This window comes from Synchytrium microbalum, assembly GCF_006535985.1.
Source record: "Synchytrium microbalum strain JEL517 chromosome Unknown SmJEL517_scf0079, whole genome shotgun sequence".
In the NCBI taxonomy this organism is placed as follows: Eukaryota; Fungi; Chytridiomycota; class Chytridiomycetes; order Synchytriales; family Synchytriaceae; genus Synchytrium; species Synchytrium microbalum.
The window spans coordinates 20894-42523 of NW_022158428.1; the positions used below are offsets into that span (position 1 = coordinate 20894).

The following is a 21630-nucleotide window of genomic DNA, read 5'->3' on the forward strand; positions in this document are numbered from 1 at the left end:
TCCAACGCAAGAACTTGTCATAGTCCGACCCCGATTCATCCTCGCCGAGTTGGCGATAGCGGTTCATGATAAAGGACTTGGTAGGAAGGTCGACATCCAACATGAGGATTTGCGATTCAATGTCAAGCGGTGACTGTTCTTCGTAGCGCTCCAATTCCTTCCGACGTTTGGCGAGGTCATCGTTGCGCTTCCTCTTGCGTCGTTTAGGTGGCTCGGGTGGAGGTTCGTAGGTTTCGTCGTCGTGGTCGTCTGAACCCCGAACGACCCAGAAAACAATGGCAGGGACATCGTCCATTTTACATGGTGGTTTTTTCCTCGGGGCCATTCCTGTTTACCAAGCGCTGGAGAAAAAAATTATGGGTGTCGTTGGGAACGTCGCGTCCACCGTCAAGGTCCAAACGCGTCTGAAAATGTCTTTTTGCGCGGGTAGTAAAGGATTCGACTTGTAAATCTAGAAAGGAAGAAGATGACGACACGTCCGGAGTTGCTGAAAGCGAATTTAAAAGTGTTCTTCTCCGACAAGAAACATTTAGATCGCGTCTTGGCCATTGTGAATCGAACGAGTCCCATCTCCCTTCGTCTGCTGGATTGGTTTGTGGTATGTTATGCCCGCCAAAGACAAGTGATTTACAACTTGAACTCTGGGACGTTCGATCTGTATGCGAGTTACCGATCGCAGTTGAAGAATTATAGCAAGCGTTCGTTTGATGTGTTCCGACGCGGGGAACATGTGGTGGTAGAGGTATGTGAGCAACGATTTGAGACTACTATAGGTCAGCTGGCGTTTTTCAAATGGTGCATTGAGAACCAAGTCTTGGATTATCTCGAGGAATATGCCTCCATCATATCCGAGGAGATGAAAAAGTCCAGTGAAGCTCCCAGTGAAAAGCGGGTGTCCCGCAAGCGCCAGACCCCACCACATTCAGAGATCGCGGCCATTCGTGTGAATCACATCCCAGCGGACATGAAAATTGTGCTGAAGTTCGAGTGCAGTTGAACGCACCCATGAAATTTTTCTGGACAGGAATCCAAATGGCGTCCGAGATCAAAATCACCCCATACAAGCAAGTGGATGTGTCAGCCATTGAATTCAGCTCTCTGCAGTTGGTGGGTGATCGCTTGAGATCGTATGCAACGGTCAAATCAAACCTGTTGTTTGTGCAAAGCCCTATGTGTGAATTTACTCTGCAAGGCAAAAATCAGGGATATCTGATGGTGGATGACAAGTTCGCAGAATTCATTGGGGCCGTGGAGAAGCATGTGGTGCAAATGCTGGTCTCCAATTCCAAGAAGTATTTCCGCGGTAAGGAATTCAGTCAGAGCGAGATTGAAAGCTGCTTCAAGAACCGTATCCATGAGAATCAATTGCTGATTGACTTGGTCGAAAACCCATGGGTCCGCAACCAGTACGAACAGCCGTCGAGTATGGCCGCGATCCAGGAAGAGGATCAAATTGTTGCCTTGCTGCAATTGGAATGCATTTCATTTGGACGAAGGGATTTCAAGCTGCATTGGTTGCTGCATCAAGCTCGACTCTACAAAGTCAAACAATTTGATTCGTTCAGTGTCCACTCGGGTGCCGACGACTGGTCGGATACAGAGGAAGAGCCTGACGCTGAAAAAAAGCCCGAGTTGGAAGCATCAACCACCACCGCGGACGCACAAGCACCCACGGAACAACCAACCGCGGAACAACCAACGATACCAACGGAAACAACGGAATCAACACAACCAACAGCGCCACCAGCAGAATCAACAGCGCCACCGGCACCGCCCGCGGACGCAACTGCGGAAACAAACCAACGCCCGACGGAAGCCAGCGTCAGCGGCAGCGCCAGTGCAATCAAAGACGAAGTTGAAATCCAACTTGTGGGCTAAGGATCGGATGGACGGCTGTCGAAAATGTGGAGGTCCCGCGACCCATGGATATCCCGGGTGTGAACCGCGGTGTTGCGAGGCCCATGCGTTGGTGGAGATGAAGAATATTGCATTTTACGAGCGGATGGCTTACATGTATATGGGAATGCGGGAATGGTTGGACTCATCTGGCGTCTCGGATGTGTTGTTGGACCAAATGACACAGGACAGTTTGGAAGAGTGGCTGATGGATGCGTCCAAGTGGTCCAAGTCCAAGTCACCGCGGGATGCAAAATGGATATATCATTACCGCGGACTCCTTCAAAGTCTGTGGACAATGTGGGTGTGGCCGCATGTCCCTTTCAAGCCATTTGTAGACTTTGCACTGGATAATTCGTCAAGACGAATTCGGATCGAACTGTATGACGACAAAGACAACGACGACAACGACAACGACGACCGTGTTGACCATTACTACGATGACGGTGATGGGCGTGGTGTCGCCCTTACATCTGACGACGATAGCAAGATATTTCCAATGTGATTCAATATTCACCTATCTTCACTACAGTCACGGAAGCATGACTGTAGAAAAAGGGGATGTACCGCGGAAAAAGAAAAGCAATAGATGGTTTCGTAATCAACTCACCCTTCACGCGCATGGTTCCATTCATATAAAGTTATTTGGGACTGGCAAGGTGCAAATGATGGGTGTCAAGAGTCAAGACGAAGCTGACGAGTTGCTGAGACTACTGGTCACTCGACTGCAAGCCATACGCGGAACGTGCACAATTCCTGTAGAACTCGATGCTTGCGGGCTATGGATCGAGCCGGAAACTAAATTAATCTATACTTTGACCGCGGAAATCGGCTACATGGACAACCAGTCTCGAATCTGGTTTCATTCTGGACCAGTGACGATGGTTCGACCGGGGTTATTTGTGGATGCGTGCAGAGGCGCGTTTCACAAAAAGCTCTACAACAGTTCGGGAGTTCCGGTGGGACACCGTCAATTCGATTACATTCCGGGACAAGAAAGAAAACGATTATCCCTGGCACACAAGTACATCCACATTCGGGGTTCTGACGTGTATTACGGGAAGCGACTGATTGGATATGTGACGGATACGATTTGGGGACCGGTGACTCTGCCCAACAACCGCAACAGCATTACAATGGCCTACAGTGCCATGGCTGAAACCGAGACTGCAGCAGCGGAGATTTCCAGCCAAGTAGAAAATCTGTCTGGATTGTTCTGGCTGAGCCATCGGGTGTCTAAAATGGAGCTCTATGATTACTTGAAGGTCCGCGGTTACACGATACGCAATTTAAATGGATATGGACTGAATTGGAGACTGTACCATCACCATGAAATCCACCGGTTTGGAAAATGTATTTGCGATGGGTGTCACACCCGTGACGGACAATGTCATTTGGTGTCGGTGATGTTTTTCACGTCAGGCGCGGTCTACATTACGGGTGCCAAGAGTCTGCAACAAGCACGGGAGGTCGAGAAATTTGTTCGGACGTTTCGGATTTGGCCGTGAAACGCAGGGCATTGGAATACTCGGTCAACGCAGAGGCCTTTAGAACATGGCCAGGAATGGCTCCATGATTTTGCTGACCTTGCTGATCAGAGGTTTCACCGCTTCCTTTTTGGGAGCCGTAGTGCAACCGCACCCGCCATGGGAGGTGGTGCTGAAATCCATTGGGCTTACAGGAAGCCACGCGTTCTGGAAGGCCTGTTGACGCCACTGATTGCGGAGATCGGGATTGGTTTGCAGGAACTGTTTGAAATCCGATTCCTTGCAGAGATTGTACTGTTGCATCAATTTCATGTTGGTGATGGATTCGGGGTAGTAGTTGGTGAAGGGACGAGCGTCAGGATACTGTTGACAGTCCATTTGGATGTAAGAGAGGAAAAAATAAAACGCTATTGTGCTTCATCCTGGTTTTCAATCTCGTCGGCATCGTCGTCGGTTTCGTCGTCATCGTCTTCGTTTACTTCGTTCACTTCGTTCACCTCCTTCACACCGTCTGGTTCGTCGTCTTCTTCGTCTTCGTCTGGCATCATATCGATCGTGATGTGGGTAGGTCGGTTAATCCAAGGGAGGACATAGTATTGGACTAGCCACAGACCCAGCAACAAGGCTATGACGATGATAACGATGAGATAGAAACGCATGACTTACTGGTACTTGGTCAGAAAAGGTGCGTCCTTCGAAACGCAGAATATTCTGAGCTTTTGGATATACATAGCATGAGGATCTCGTTTTGCGAGTGGATATACAGCAAAACATTTACGCGGGACGAACCTCCCCAAGAGGTCAAACAAATGAAGCAAGAACGGCAACGATTGCAGTTGGTGCCACGGTCGGCGCGCAAGAAACGAAAGACACCGCGTCGACCTAGGAGTACATGCCAGAACAATGATCCAGTTTCTGCTGGGAGCACTTTGAAGAGATAATGTAGCGAATGGTTTCATGTAATGTGTCTCGTTTGTACGATAGATGCAAGTGCGGGGCGTGTGCCAACAGACTCAATTTGGACACGAGGTCTTCCAGCGTAAAGTAAATCCCGCGTAACCCCGATACATCTGCGTGCATCCGAACAATTTCCACCAACACGGACTCGTCCAAATGAGGGTTGTACGCAACGTCTTCAATGATTTCCGGGTAAATGAACTGCTTGCAAATCTCCACCTTCTGCTGAAAGCTTGGAGGCGGGATTTGCACAATGTTAAGACGGTCGCGTACGATGGGATCGAGGAGAGAGCTGTCGTTCATGCTGCAAATGAAATAGACATGAGACAGATCGAGTTCGAGTCCGGCCAAATACGTATCTTGAAAATACATGTTCTGAGTCTTGTCAAAGAGATGAGTCAACAGACCATGAATGCCTTGGGCCTTTTCAGTCACTGCGACCTTATCCAGTTCGTCCAGATAGATGATACAATTCTTCACGCCTGTTTCATTCATGATTTGAACAATGCGTCCAGGTCCGGATTCGAGGTAGGTGAATGCGCTTCCTGTGAAAAACGCGACGTCATGAACACCTCCCATATTGACGGCACGAAAAGGGATATCTAGTGCTGAGGCCAAGGAGCGTATGATGCGAGTCTTCCCCAAACCAGGCGGGCCTTCCAAAGCAAGAACCGGTTGTTTGGTGTTGGGATTCAAGGTACGTCGACAAGCCCAAGACATGATTTCTTCTTTGACCGACTGCAATCCATAGACATGCCGGTCCAGTGCTTGTTGAAGAGTGGTTAAAAAGGAGGACAAATCATCCCGGGAGCCAAAGGGATGCAGAGTGTTGTAGGGAAATTTAAGGGCGGTAGTAATCCAGGTGGCATTTTTAGCCCCTTCGGACGAGTTGGGGTCTAAACGATTGTAGTGGTTGATGCGATTCTGAATGACCGTACGGTTGGTGTCGGAGAGCTTCAACTCGGCGAGGCGTTGTTTGAATTGCTCGGCTAAAAAGTGACCGGTGGCAGCGAAGGGGAAGCTTAATTTTGCCACTACGGAACTGCTTCCGGATGCAGTGTTGGTGGTGGGACGGTGGGTGGGACAAAAGCCGTTATGCAAATTCTTGGTTTCGGGACAGTGCTCTCCTTTACGCGGACCTCGCTTAAACCGATAGGTGCATGTCATTTGTTATATTACTGGCCGTAGAAAATCACTTGGGCCCAACGCCCACCAAAGTACAAACGTATCCATTTAAAAGGCCTTGTATTGCCGGACAAGGTAAGCAGGCTGTGTAGGTCGTCTATGGGCAAACACTTCAGAGGCTGACAGAATCTCTTCGGTCTGGGACATAAATTGGATTTTGAAATCCGCGGGATCCCAAAATCCAGGAACAACATTGGGCAGCAGCACGGTCGTCTCAGACGGGTGAGAACTGGGCGGCGTGTCGACTTGGGTCTCTGAGACCAGTTGTGGCACTTGACCGCGGTGAAATAAATTACTTAATTGACGCACCCGCGGGGATTTCGATGTCAAGGCGTTGCCCAAAACGGCGGCTTCGGTCAATAGAGAAAATGGTTTTGCTTGATGCAAAGCGGGTAGCCATTTCTTGCGGGTGGCACGAAGGAGGGCCGAGACGACCAAGTTGGCCGCATCACCATCTGGATGATGGTAGATTTCATTGAACATGAATTGCCGGGTGATGAGCATGTTTTCCAAATGGGAAAGGGCCTTGAGATTGTAAGTCAATATTCCATCGACCGTAGACGACGCTTGGATGATTTGATCTATTTGAATGCCACCGGGGCGACCGGTGTAATGCATGTCGCGTAGCAAATAATCCATACGGTCGGCACCAAAGGGACCTTGGACGAGCAGGTAGGGCAGGGAATCTGATTGATCTCCACTCCATAGATACGCCAACCATTCAAGATCATCAGCGTCTACCACACCGTCGAACCACTTCAAGACGTTCAAACGATGCAAGTCATGGCCGTGATCTGCAACTTGATATACTTGAGAATAGACTGCTTGATCAAAGGTGTGACTGAAAGGTCCGTGCGCAATGTCATGAAGCAGGGCTGCGAGACGAAGACGGCGGATGACGGAGGGGTGTTGTTGTGGAAATAAATGTTGAGCATAAAGCCCTGCCAAATGACAAGCCCCCAACGAGTGTTGAAAACGGGTGTGGGTGGCTCCGGGAAACACCATGGAGACTGGCCCCATTTGAGAAATCCCGCGGAGACGTTGAAAAAGCGGGGTCTGAATAATTCTTTTTTCCGCCGCAGTGAGGGGAATATGGTGGTGGACTGGATCGATCATTTCCGTCAGTCAATGTGGATGGGACTGGCACCACGGTGGCGTTTGGGTGGAGGTTGTTGTTGTTGTTCGTCGTCGTCGTCGTCGTCGTCGTCCGCGGTCAAATCAATGACCGTACTTGGCGGGCTGACGCGTAAGGAAAATTCATTTTGAATCATGGTGTAGAAGAGGTTGATTTTGTTCCGTTTGGCCATGGCAATTCTGAATGCATGTTCGTCACCTGATTCCAAACCGGGAGCGGGCTTGATTAAAATGGATTGGGCTGCAGTGTCAAAAGCGCGTTGAAGCATCTCGGCTGGGAAATGGGATCGTAACATGAGCCGGTACACATCGACTTTGCGTTCCGCGGGTGGTAAATCAGCATGAGACCGAAAACGGCGAACGCGGCCAATGACTTGGGCAATGCGGGCTTCATTCCAATGCGGTTCCATAACGACAAGAGCCGTGGATTTCATGAGATTCAATCCCTCGGACGCACAGGTGGTGAGAAATAAAACACGGCATGTCCCGGCATTGTAAGCGGCCACCGCGGTTGCTCGTTCGGGGTCTGAATGGGTTCCACAAATGAGTTGGCTGGCGATTCCTGTTTGAGTCAGCAAATTCCGAAGCCACACGACGCCAAAACTTTTGAATGCGGAATAAATCACAATGCGGCCTCCCGCGGTAAAGACTTCCCGGATCTTGTTGAGGGTCCATCTCATCTTTGGCCCAGGGATTCCCGCGGTGGGGAGACGGTTTGAATATTGGCGGAGCTTGGTGTAGTCTGCCACAGAATAGCGCTTCTTGGGTCCGATGGCTCTCCAGTATTCTTGCAAATAGGCCGGGTCATCGAAGAAGACCAAATGTTGGTCCAACCTGGGATAATCGGGCGAGGCATCATTATTGTGAAAGGCAATCAGACAGTTGCACGCGGGATTGGTAAATTGATTTTTCAACCACCACCGCACTTCATCGGCTCCCACTGATGTGACATTAAAGTCCCTGAAGCGTTTGTAGAGCAGCAAGAGTCGATTGACATTAAAGTCACCCTCCCATTGACCCAAGGACCGAAAGAGGCCGGTGTCTTCCCAGGTACTGGGACTCACGGTTCTTCGGTTGTAAGTTGGACTGAATGGTTTGGTGTTGGATGCCAGCAAGACCAAGTTCACAAACTCATCGGTGTCATTGGCTAGCGGGGTTCCGGTCAACAAGATGACGTGCTTGAATTTCCAAGCGTATTTGAGCAATCGGTAGGCGGTTTTGCCGTCCCACTCGTCCAGTTCCTCTTCCAAATTGCTGGCTTGTGCGTCAAGGTCGGACCCCGATTGCATGAATGTGCGGTCGTCGGCATCAAATTCCGAATCGTCCGTTTGAATGCCCAGGTCTTGTTTGTCAATGACCGTTTTGAATCGATGTGCTTCATCAATGACAAGGACGCACTTGTCCGCATTGGGAATACGCGGGAGAACCCCGTTGACGAACTGATGGTGACTTTCATACGCGTACTTTTGGCGTTGGAAAAGCGAACGATGTCCCGCTTCCAACTTGTTCATTTCTTGTTCGAAATTGTGTTTCAGGGTTTTAGGAGAGACGACCCAGACCTTGTCGATATCGGGATTGTCGACCAACAAGCAGCGGGTCATGGTCAAAGCGGTGAGGGTCTTGCCCGCTCCCACTGAATAAAACAAGATCATCCCGCGTGGGCGACACCGCCGAAAATACCGGACGACCGCGTGTTGGTAATCCTTCAACTGCAGTCCCGGATAGGCATCACACTGCATACTTAGATGAGTTCAACAAATTTTTCAATGACGGGTTCCAACATCTGTTGAAGCTCCTCACAGGTGGCCGATGACGTCCACGTAGAATTCACGAATGGCAGCTCCCGCAAGGCGTCGCACAGCAAAGGAAAAAGTTGGATGGTGTCGTTTAAACAATGTGGGCTGGGATGGTTGGCACCGGCTTCCACAAGACTGAACCAACGATCGATTAAATCCCGTGTGGTGAGAAATTCCGGGACGGGGTGGGCAGCAAAATAGTATTGATGGATGCGGGCGGATTCGGTGACAAAGATAGCAACGGCCATGGTTTGTGAATGACAGAGCGAATGAGTCTGATTCCGCGTTTTGAAACGTCCTATGGCAGGACTTTGCATTGCATTTGCCTGCAAATGGGAAACCCGACCTATGATCGATTTAGTGGCAACACTGAGGCAGAACTGTGGGCGTTTTTGGAAGCACGTCCCGACATTCAAATGACGTACAACGGGACGTGTAATCTTTCATTCGAGATGGAAACCTATGCGACCAAGTTGCGAAAGCTTGGAGTCCCCGCGAGATATGTGTACATTGGCGGTGGATATCATAGTGTGGTTGCGGATATTTCCGGACAGACCATTTCTATTTATTTCACCCGCGAATAATCAAAGACCATGGACACTGAGGTCATTATACTCGGGGTGTTGATTGCATGTCTGATGTGCTTGTGTTTCGTGGGAGTTCTCGGGTTGGATTATTGGCATTTTCATTCCCCGGCGGGCAAGTCCACTCCTTCATCCAGCAACACCTCCATCAATACCTCCAGCAATACCATTTCATCTAGCAACACCACTCCAACCATTTCATCCAACAACTCCACAACGACGACCCCACCCACAGCGACACCCACTCTGACGCCGCCGCCCGCGGCTCCCACGACTTTGACTTTGAACCCTTCTCCCATCTTGGTGGCAAGTGGTTCGAGTGCGCCTTTCATTGGTGCGGGTTTCATGATTTGGCAGTCGGAATCCAATGGGATGAATGTGATAAAGACATTGAATTGCAAGGTGGCTCGGGTGAAGATGAACATGAACTGGTCCAATGCCTCTCCTCCGACCAGTACCAATCCCGCGGATCACGATAATTACTTTAATTCCCTCGGGAGCCCGTATGTGACGGATTTGCAGACTCTGCGGGGCATGGGAGCAAAAAGCGTTTTGTGTGTGTTCCAGTATCCGGATGTGTTTGTCAGCAATAATAATGGCAGTTATACCTTCAACACGGGATTGGACCAAGCGTTTGGGGTGTTTGTGGGTGCTTGGATGCAAAGCTGTCAGAATTCGGGACAGGCTCCGGATTACTTGGAGTTATTTAACGAGCCCGACGGGACATGGGATCCGTATGTGAGTCCCGGGGATTTGGCCAATATCATTGTCACTGCGGCCGCAGAGTTGACTCGCCGTGGAATTGCGACACAAATCATTGCTCCAGTGTGCAGCAGTTTGGGGGCGTCGTTGAACAATGGGTATCTCGACGCTATGAATAGCAATGTGGTGAACAGCATTGGTGGATGGTGTGCACATGATTGGGATGATCAAGACACATTCAGTTCCTCGTTTGGTTTGACTACCCAGTGGTTGAATGCGGTTCGAGCCAAAGGAAACAAACCGACGTTTATGTCCGAATGGGGACTTAAAGACAATACGCAGCGGACCACCAATGCGGGCGGGATTGAATATGCGCGTCTATTTTTCTACCAGTTAAGCCAACAATTAAGCGCTAGCATATTCTGGGAAGCCGCGGATCAGCCGTGGGAGGGATCGCAGCAATGGGGTGTGATGACATCTTCCGGAAATTGGTATCCATCAGGGAACTTGATGCAGAAATACATGCCTTGGTATGGTTTGGTGGGCGCGACATACCAAACGGTGCAAAACAGTCTTCCCGGTGGTCCCGGTGGGTGTTTTGTTTCGAGTGTCCGCGGTACTTTGAATGGCAAGGACTCCACAGTGATAGGAGTGTGGAATGATACGGGTTCCAATGTTTCTTTGCCGGCACCCAATGTAGTTTTGGATCAACGAGTGTGGTCAGTGACCACGGTTTCGGTAGTGTCGTATGACGGTAGTGGATACAGTGCGAACTCTTTGGCTCCTGGAACTGGCGTGGTGTTTGTGTTGAACTGAATCGTGTAATAAATCGGACGCAGTGAATTTACGCGCCTGAAACCCGTAATAAATTTTTTTCTGGGCGTATAATTCAAGACCGGCGTCTTCGTTAAACAAACATGTCAACGGGTGGGCTTCTTCAACTTGTAGCTTATGGTGCTTAATTCTTGGGCACCAACAGTGAGCTGCCAAGGAGGTTTCGCGCTTCACCTCGTTGGGCAAACAGTGTAAGAGTGCGAATCCAGTATTTGCTATGTGAGGGGCGATGCGGGATGATATAACTCGCTAGTGGGTCAGTTTGACCCGCGAGACTACCAAATTGCGGGAACCTCCTCAAGAGCTCTTGCTACTTCTTCCGCGGTAGTAATGCCGCGGAATACCCGGGGTAATGACCTAGGGCAGGGCGAACGCCCGGGCTCCCGCTTTCGGGGGCCTTAGTAACAACGCAAGAGATGGGACAATCCGCAGCCAAGCTCCTAACATTATTTGGGGAGAGATGGATATCGGGAGGAGAAGCTTGAATTGGCAAAGGCCTACCTTCAGTCCGCAGAAACCAAATAATAAAGCTAGGAGACAGGTTCAACGAGCAGACGGTAGTCGGGGACACTTTTGTCCCTTAAGGTGTGCTCTATCCTTTATAGAAATATAAAGCCGAGGTAGATCTTGTAAATGTTGAATAGAAACACGACATTGCAAGACATTCTCGGGGCAGGATATATACCTCAGTAATAACCCCCAAATCACCTTCTTCCAGACGGTGTATCGTCGTCACACCAATTTTGCGATGGAGTCAATGGAACAGACTTTCAACGGTCAAGTCAATTTTGGCCGCAAGGCTACAGTTCAGGTAGCACGAAATGGTGACTTGATTTACCGCACCTACCTCGAATTGGACTTCCCGGCTGTTTCCAAGAACTCTACGACCACTCAAGGTGGAACACCCTCGGTTCGATGGGTGGATGAACCCGGCCATGTGATATTGGACGATTTCTACCTGGACATTGGTGGTACGACGATTGACAAGCACTATGGTGTGTGGCTGTCCATTTGGAATGAGCTCACCCAGACGGCAGAGAAGGAAGCCACCTACGACATCATGATTGGCCACACCACGGCCAACACCACCCCGGCACAGAGTTTGAATGCCTTTACGGCTTACGTGCCCTTGATTTTCTGGTTTGAATTTTGTGAACCGAAAAGTATCCCGCTCATAGGATGCAAGATCTTCTGTGAGGAAAACCGGTTGCGCTCTTGCCAAGTCCAGCTTTGCTCAGCTTGTTAGCCAGATGCTAGTGAATGACTCGGTCATTTGCAACACGTCCAAATTGCGGGAACACCCTTAGAGCCATTTGTACCAAGGTTTTGTGGAAACACGGGACTGGCCCAGAGTAACGAATCTGGGATGCAGGTAAAAAGCAAATGGATTGGGTCATCCGCAGCCAAGCTCCTAAGTCTGTAAGGTTTGGAACCATTGGGTTCCGCAGATATGGAGAAGGTTCAACGACTAGATGGAGGTGGGTTTGAGAGTCTAACCAGCTCGATGAGAACTTAAGGTATAGTCTAGACCTCACCGAAAGGTGAGGTAGTCTCGAACAAATCCCCCGGCCTTGCGCTACCTTTGGTGGCACTGATGTTAAATAATCATGATAGCATCGAAAAGTATCACGCCTGCAGGAAAAGGCTCTTCTGCGGGGTAAACGTTTGCGCCCCTGTCATCACGGCCAGATGCTAGTAACCCAAGACCGGGATTCTTGCCGGATCTTCACCGGTCTTTGGGTTGCGACATCCTTAAATTGCGGGAACCTCCTTAAGCTTCCACCACCGCTGCCAGAAAGGTAGCACCCCGGGTAATGACCGCGGGCAAGGTAACAGCGTGGAAGATTGGACAATCCGCAGGCAAATCTGTCTTCATTTTCGGCTAAACTAAGGCCGATTGTCAACAAATGAAACAGAAGCTTCAACGACTACAATGGATGGGCAGGAGAGTCTGACAAACTCGATGAATGCTTAAGGTATAGTCTAGTCCCTTGAATCAAATACACCGAAAGGTGGGGTAGTAACGATCACGAGGTAATGTTTTGCTTCGAAAAGTATCACGCCTGCAGTAAAAGGCTCTTCTGCGGGGTAAACGTTTGCGCCCCTGTCATCACGGCCAGATGCTAGTAACCCAAGACCGGGATTCTTGCCGGATCTTCACCGGTCTGCAGGTTGCGACATCCTTAAATTGCGGGAACCCCCTAAAGCTACTATCACCACTCCAGTACCGCGAGGTATTGCGAGAACCCCGGATAATGACCGCGGGTACGGTAACAGCGTAGTAGATGAAACCCCCAGAGGGTAGAAATGGGCGATCCGCAGCGAAATCTTCTGGGTTTTCAATGTCATATAAACACAGAAGAACGTCCAACGACTATAATGGATGGGCCTGAGAACTTGACACGCTCGACGACGGCTTAAGGTATAGTCTAGACCCTTGAACCAAATACACCGAAAGGTGGGGTAGTAACGTAAATTCACCTGAAATTCGAAGGGTAGAAAAGCATCTCTCCGCTCTGTAAGTAGGATACACGAGTGACAAATGAGATTGAGGCTCCTACACATGAAAAAGCCCAGATGCTAGTGGAACGATGTGTTCTGCGACACGTCCAAATTGCGGGAAACTCCTTAGAGCTCTGTGTACCAAGGTTGGATGGAAACATCCCACTGGCCCAGAATAACAGACTGGGATAGGGTAAAAAGCATAGAGATTGGACAATCCGCAGCCAAGCTCCTAAGTCTGAACGGTTTGCGTTGTCGTCGGCGCACAGATATGGAGAAGGTTCAACGACTAGACGGAGGTGGGTCTGAGTGATTAACCATCACGATGAAGGCTTAAGGTATAGTCTAAACCACATCGAAAGATGTGGTATCATTGTCGAATTCCGACCTGCTAGTCAGATGCTCATCACTGACGACAGCAATGCCCCCACAGGCGGATGGTCCAGTGTCAACCTGGTGGATGCCACCTTGTACATTGATTACATCTTCCTGGATTCTGAAGAGCGTCGTCTCTTCTCCCGCAACCCTCACGAGTACTTGATTGAGCAACTCCAGTTCACTGGAGCCGAGTCTTTCAACAACTCTGCCATCCGTCAGACCCTTAACTTTTCCCACCCATGCAAGGAGCTCATCTGGGTGCTGCAGCTCAACAGCGCCGCCACTGCCAACAACTGGATTGACTGGTCTGATGGTTCGGGTCATGGTCCAGTGGACGGTCCCAATGGTTCAGCCAAGATTCAGCTTAACACCTCTGACCGTATTTCCCAGCGTGGCGGCCAGTACTTCAACCAGTTGCAGCCCTACTGGCACCACACTCGTTGCCCCAAGGTCGGCATCTACGTGTACTCCTTTGCACTCAACCCCGAGGAACACCAGCCTTCCGGAAGTATCAACATGTCCCGTATTGAATCGACCACTCTGGTTTTGAATGTCACCACCGGCACCTCGCCATTGATGGTGTACACATATGCCCGTAATTATAACATTTTGCGCATAGCAAGTGGAATGGGCGGTTTGGCCTACGCGAGTTGATAAAGTTGATACAGGAACGTTGAGGAGAGTGTGTACTGTATTGGTCAGGGTATGTATTGTCGTCAAAAACAGGTTTAGATTTTATACAACATTTTGATAGGCTCCGACACCTTTGTACTGAATTGCCGCTGTATTATAAGCTCTTGCAGCGTCGACAGAGGAAGCACTCAAACTCCGAACTCCGAGGGTAGAAAAATGATATGTGTCAGCGCCTGCGGGTGAGGGTGGCAACGAGGAGGAAGAGAAAGAGGCCGAAGATCCAGCAACCTGCGTAGAACAACACATCGTTGTGTTGTACTGCTCCGGCTACCAGCCCGTACACTCCGGCGACTTCCAAAGACCCAAGCAAGACCAAGCGAATGTCAAGTCGATCCATCATGTTTGATTTATAAGACTGTTGACGGTTACGGTTAACAGTTTACGGTTTTAAAGGAACCACACCCCGCGGAAATGATGTTTAATCCTATTATCAAATCCGCGGTCAGCTTTGTCGTTTCAACCAAAGCTGGGCAGTTGATGCATATACAGTGTTTGGTTTCGTGGTGCAAACGCCGCAAACACGGCAGATGAGTTTCTTCGGCAACATGGGCAACACAGGCCCGCGATTTCACAACAAATGCCAGATCCGGGAGTTGAACTTCGTGTCGGATTCCATAGCAAATCCAATGGGCAACAATCTTCACAACGCCCACTGGCTCCATATGGATCACCGGGGCAAAAGGAAGACATGATGGCGAAGCAACACCAGTCACACGGGGAAGTGACCAGTTCACACAGGCGATGAGAGAATGGACGTTCCATGACATGTCTTCCCTCAGGAAAATTTCAGTAAGAGTGCGTGCCATTTTCAAAGTCCGCGGACGAGTGCGGTTTGGCCACCTCAGGAAGCCGCGGCTGCGCAGATTGAAATTTGGTGCTCCTGGTGCTTCCTGTGAACGCATGCAATTGTTTTTTTTTATGTGGAAGGAAAGCAATTATGGGCACAGACTACGTGTACACCAACACGACACGAGGTGTCAAAGAAACAGCACCTGAGCACCACGATTGCCATCGCAATATTGAACGCTGTGGAGGGCAACATGTCAAATACGCTTTTGAGGCCGTGATTCGGGCGAATGGCTGGTCGTTACACGACATAGTCCTAGCGGTTGGAGACAGCCACGGAGAAGAATTTTGTTATAGAAACGGCACCGTGACGAGCGGAATGAGACAATGGTCGGGAGACAAATGTACTCGAAAAGGATGTTCTGTATGTCCCGAGGAGGATTGCGAGCAACCAACTGGGGGATAAATCAATTCAAGCTGCCGAGATGATATTGGAAATGAGGGTCGCGACAGCTTGAAGATGAACAGAACCGTCTCGAACCTTGGCGGACTGAAAGTGGGGTAGTAAATCCCGGAGGATCTGCAGATATTGCAAGATGATCTCCACACTGGTCGTGTCGGCACTATTCTTCCATGTAAACAACTGATTTCCCAGATAGAATATTACCTGATACCACAGACGTTGCTCAGAATCGACGTTAATATTCGCCGCGATCAAGTCGGATAACTCTTGTTTGCGCGTAGGTGCCACAAATCCCGCGGAACAATCGGATTCCAATTTGTGGGCAATCATTCGTTGCACTCCTTCACCGCACTTTCGCTTCAATTCAATCAGTTTAGCGTTCCATGCAACGCGCTGCAGTACCGCGGTATCAAAAAGGACATTTCCTGACCCGGAATGCCGCAATACATGAATGACTTTCCAGTTGTCTTCTACCAAGAACACATCAAAACGGCGCGACAACTTTGCCGAGGGTTGGACGAAAGCGTCGCAACACATCTTCACAAGCAAGGCGTTGGCGGTGTTGTAACACCAAACAATCATTTATTTTATATCCATACAGAAAACATGACATCGGTGGTTCAAGTTGCACTAGCTCCTCTTACGACCCTGTGGTATGGCCGATACCAAAACGTGGTGGTCGTCCTGTTTTGGATTTCCGTGGTCTTGTTGGGGGTGGTCCAGGTGTTGAACGGCATTAATACCATCGAGGACAAAGATATCTATGCTCGACAATTGTATATCGCGGGCGTCGTGTTGATCATTTTGACGACTGTGGGTCATGCCGCCGTGGTGGGGCTTTTGGTAGGGCTGGGGATTTGGAAATCGCTTACGATTCCGGGTTGATGCCCATAGGCTCGTGCTTTAAGGCCCAAGGTACATGGTTCCAACGCTCGAGAGTCATCTTTTCAGTGAGATGATTTCGCAGAATGTCTTGAACGATGCCTTTAGGAAGAACATGACTTTGGTAGCCCACGATCGAAGATGATTGGTAGTAAGTGCGAAGCCCGTTTGAGTTCCATTGTCGTACATAAGCTTGATCGGCCCGGAGAATCGAGGTGATCATGTACACGGGCATGGTCAAATAAGTGCGGCAGACTTCTTGGTGGTTGCAGAGATAATGATGTAGAGCCTTGATATAAGACGTTTCCGAGCCCATGGATTCGACAAACAGATCAAGCGGTGAATACAATTTCAAACCGCGGGATTCCTTTCGAAAAAGACCGCGGTATTCATATTGCAATAGAATGGTTATAGGACCTTCGATGGTTCGATGATGTCGCGGAGCATCATCGGGTAGTTGGTCTGAATAGACTTGGCCGTGGGAGTGATACAGGCTGCCGAGACCGTTGTGTGGGAAAAAAATGGGTTCTTCCGGGATGAAAAACATATTTGATTTCTGGGCTATGGGTCGATCGATCAATCGATCATGCAATGGAGAAAGTGCTTCCTGCCTGGTCGTTTGACCACGCTTTGTAAGAGTGGTAACCAATGACCACGACAAACAAGCCGATCAGCCCGGCGGTGAGCCACATGGGATAAACCACGTTGCGGTAAGCGTAGAAGATGGCGATGAGAATCACGGCCAGGATGATGTGGATGATGTTGATGTAATAGCGCGGAATGGTCATTTTTGTAAGGTTACACAAGAAAAAAAGTTGAGATGATCGTTTTATTGCCGGAACTGTGGATGATGATCTTTAAAACGTACCCGGTGGAAACGTGGAAGATGCGTCGGGTAAACCGGTACTTCCGTATGCTCTTTGACGACTCCTACGATTCCGCGGTGATAAAGAGAAGGTTGGAGCAAGTGGTTTTCGGCCTACCAGTGGGCGAGACAATTAGTGTGCGGTTGATTGACGTTAAATACATGTATCGACCGCGGCGAGAACCACAGTGTCGCAACATCTACGTACCGAATGATGGTTTGTGGCTGAAATGGTTGCAGGCGGTGATGACAGAGTTCTACGAGTACAGCTCACGAAACAAATGGTTGTATTCCAATTATATACTGCTTGAGATTCAAAGCGTGAAGAGAAAAAAACTGTTGCAGTAGCCAAAGGATGGAAGCGGCAGATAGAATCACCATACATGCAGGCGCCATCGTCTTAAATGGACAGACTGTGACCACCGAAGGTGTCGGTTCGTTGAATGTAGGTGGAGTGGCCGTTAATAACGTGGGATCGACCAATTCAGTGAACGTGTACCCGAACGTTGACAGCGGTGCCGCGATTTTGCTGGAGTCCACATCGACGCCTCAGGCTTACCACATCATCATTCCCAATGGAGGCACACTCTCCGGACTTCTGCTGACTCTTCCGTTGGGCCCGATACCCAACCAGGTGGTGAACATCACCATTTTGGGTACAGTCACCAATTTGGCTGTGCAAATTGGCTTTGCACCTGGAAATCAAACTATATCCCTGGGGGAAGAAACCGCCATCCCCATTCAGTTCGTGTATTCCGCCGAACAAGGCTGGTTGCCCCTTTTCGCCTTCATCATGACGACGACGTAGCTGGGTTGTCGTATTTGTTTTATCATTCAATAATAGCGCTAGCTAAACGTCACTCCTCCCAGTCACCCGAATTGAAGGCGGTAGACCCCTATTCGATCAGGCGGGGTCAATGCGTAGTGCAGCACACTGATCCACGCTCGGCATCTGTCGGTATTCGTACTGGGCCTCGTTCGGTAATGCCGAACAATGGTGGTACTGCCGCCACGAAGGTCAAGCTTGATTTCACAACATCGCCTTTGAGTTTTGTGAGGAGTCCATTTGAAAACCCAGCGCCCCGAGGCTCGACGGACCCAACCAGGGTCCACCCAGACACTCAGCGTCAATTTCCCCCACTGCGTCGTTCCGCAACGACCATGGTAATAGTCACTGAATGTTATTCGTTGCCATGGTAGGTTACGGAGGGTATGACGGGCCCCCCAGAACTGCGGAAATGACAAAGCTTCTGCCAGTAACGTGACATCATCCAAGTACAACGCAATGGCGTCCCACAATTCCACGGGCAGCTTCCGATCCATGTCATTTCAATGACGCCAAAACGAGTACATGCCCCGGTCCATTTCCGGCTGCACAGAGGCAAGATGAATCCATTTATTTGCCACCCACTTAGTTCCGGAATGAACGGGATTGCCGCCGTGTAAACTTGCTTCCAAAATGGTGCCGGAAAGGTCGGTATCATAAAACACCACTGCTTTGCCTTGTTCTGGTTTGACTTGGACGTTGGGTCCTAGATTGGGGAAGGCAGTCTCACCTCCCGTAAAGTCGTGATTGAGATAGAAGAGAACGGTGATGTGCCGCGGACCCATGGAGGCATTCATTCGATGACAATAATGTTCGTCACCGCGGCAGGCGTCAAAATGGGGTTTAAAGTAGCCGCCGGGAGGATATTGAACCACTTGTAAAGCTTCCTGGTCCTCAACTGCAGTATGGGTGAGCCGGGCCACTCGTTGGGAAATATTGGCGACGACGGGGTCGTGATCATGAAGCCAGGTTTGCTGGGATTTCCGATAATCATTAACCACATCGGACTCGGCTTCATATACAGCACTGGTGACGAGAGACGTTTGGGAGACTTGAATGAGATGATGGCATTCCGCGGGGGTCAAAAAATGGGGGATTTCGCGCACGCGGTACTTGTGTTGACGGAAAGGGAACATCAGCATCAACAGCAGCATCAGCAGCACAGTCAGAAGGCCACGCAACCACATGTTTAATAATATATCACACCAAAATGATCCATGTATTTCCAGAAGACAGGCTTTCTATTCTACGAGTTCTTTGTTCTAAATGTCATATGACACATTCTGCCCAGAAGTCCAAGTTGGAGTGATCATCGACTCGGTACTTGACACGACCCGTTGGCAGTCGAGTGGTTAGCAGACATGGATTTGACTTTCCATGACACGTGCGGCCCTTAACTGTGTTCGTCTTTACATTGATTTCGAGCCACAACGCTGGATCGGCCCAACTATCAATGCGCAGCGTGGTGGGATCAATCCAATGGCCCACCATCTGCGGCGTGCGACCTTGCACAACAAAGTGCGAAACCGCTTCGTCATTGTTGTCACGCAACACCGCGTCAACCATGTTTTGTGGGATGTGCACGTTGCGATCAGGTATGTTTTGGTTCATTCGAATGGCGTAGCGAACCCGCGGAGGTAGGGACAAGTACGCCAGACTGCGCAGTGACTGGCCATCCACCAGATCTGACCGTTCAAGGCCGTATTTCAGGTCCAACTATCACGGGGTCATGGGGTTGCATCACATGTGTAATTCAATCCAAATCTAATGGAAACTCTTACTAGCCTTTCCCATCGGATGGTCAAATCCATGCGTGCAACTATTTTTTTCACCACCAAGACCACTTATATCTTGGAAGTAAGGCCTGAAGTTTGGGTAGGTCGACGATAGGTCGACGAGACTACCCACTTGCAGATCGACGTTTGGATAACTGTCTTGAATGGTGATCTTGAAACAAGTGGCCGCCGGGTAGGTGGCTGGAAGGAGATCTCGCACCTTGGGATGCCTGGCGAACGTCTGACAGGTGTCAACCTTGTCGTAAAGGACCGTGAATCTGGCGTGACCATTGAAAAGAATGGAAGGATTCGCGATCCCAAAGACATAAATTTCATGGTCCCAATCGGGCGTAAGGTCTACTTGACCATGGTGGGTATGATAATGGCGCGTCGGAATGAACAGTTTGTTGTTGTGAATGGGGTGGATGTATGCCACGGGTGTGTATTCGGCCGAGACATCTAAAGTACAAGCAAGAAACCCGTATCCGGGACCATAAGACCGAAGCGTTTCAGACAAAGTCACGTCGGAGAACACTCTCTTGTCAAGACGCGACAAGTCCTGAAAACTTTCCGCCACAGAGTATCGGTAGCTTCCGCACCGATGGACTGGCAGAGGCGACCCATAAGAACGAGTCCCGAGGGTCTCAAGATCTCCATAACGATCTCCAAACCTCCGAGCCATGGGAAACAGATATTTCAATGTGTTGAAGAGTTTATTGGCATCCGAACCTAGGTCAACCATGCGACACTTGTTACCAGGAAAGGGCAGGATCATGACGGCCGGTTCAGACGCAAGGACGACGACGTTGTTGGAGTAGACGGTGAGCTGTTGCCCATCCTTGGTGACGGTGGCAAAGATTTTGGTGTTACTGACATCATGAACGTCTCCAGCTATGATGCACATCGCTTTTATTTCAGGCCTCAAAATAATCCGTTCCATGCGTTTGGGTTTTAGAGGGCACTTAGAGGGCACTCACATCGTACGAAGTAGGAGTAGCATAAGATGTACCGCTGTTTGAGGCCCATGCTGCGGGACACCCACTCCCGCATGTCCACACACCCGCATTGTTTTTGACAGGCCCGTAAACTCCGTCATTGGGAGTGCCTTTATACATGACCAAATTGCCATCTTCTTGAAGCAATAAACAACCTGGGGTGCTGGTGTTGGTGTTCCAAAGAAGACTTCCGTTACCGTCGACGAGTCGGAAATCACCCGAAGAGGTATATTGGGCCTTGTAAGGGGGTGTGCCTTTCCCACTGGTTCCCGTACTCCACAATGGCGAAGACCCTTGATAAATCACCATGTTTCCATCGGATTGAACCGCCAGACCATAGGTGCCGGTGCTGTCGTACATGGTGTAGCATTGATTCAACGTGCTTCCCGGTTTGAGGAAATTGCTGCCAAAAGACGAGACCGATGAGCAGTTTCCTTGAACTCCTGCACCCGGGGCGGCAGCAGCGCTGGGACTAGGTGTAGGAGCCGGAGTTGGTGAACCGCCTGAACAGGTAGCAGCGCCATGTGGAGTGGCACATTTGAGACTACCCCAAGTCCCGGTGGAACAATAACAACCAGATTGACAGTCTGCGGTGCTTGAGCAAGGACCCCATGGCCCCACAGTCCCGCTGGCCGACGACGAAGAACTTGATGGGGCCGGCGACCCTCCAGCATAAGCGGGATCACCCGAACATTGGCCTCCTTTGGCACCGGGAGTGCATTTGTATTTTCCATCGGAAGTTGAGTAGACATTGCTGCAACATCCGTTGGCACAATCGGAATTGTATTTGCAAAACTGCCAGTCACCCAAACCACCCGCTGGAGTAGGATTGTAAGTAGGTGTCGGTGCCGGTGCCGGCGATGGCGATGGACTGGGTGTTGGAACATAGA

General features: G+C 49.9%; 2 protein-coding genes across 2 annotated transcripts; both read left to right on the forward strand.

Annotated features, from left to right (window-relative positions):
* Positions 1-11323: 11323 nt before the first annotated feature.
* SmJEL517_g06129 (uncharacterized protein) lies at positions 11324-11998 on the forward strand (the record flags this gene model as incomplete). The annotated part of the gene is made up of 2 exons (XM_031172055.1): positions 11324-11738; positions 11883-11998. 2 exons carry the CDS (start codon positions 11324-11326, stop codon positions 11996-11998), a joined length of 531 nt encoding a protein of 176 aa, XP_031021969.1.
* Positions 11999-13348: 1350 nt separating this feature from the next.
* On the forward strand, positions 13349-14109 carry SmJEL517_g06130 (uncharacterized protein; the record flags this gene model as incomplete). Its single annotated transcript, XM_031172056.1, has 2 exons — positions 13349-13386; positions 13440-14109. The coding sequence occupies 2 exons, from the start codon at positions 13349-13351 to the stop codon at positions 14107-14109; spliced, it is 708 nt and encodes a 235-aa protein (XP_031021972.1).
* Between the last annotated feature and the right edge of the window lie 7521 nt (positions 14110-21630).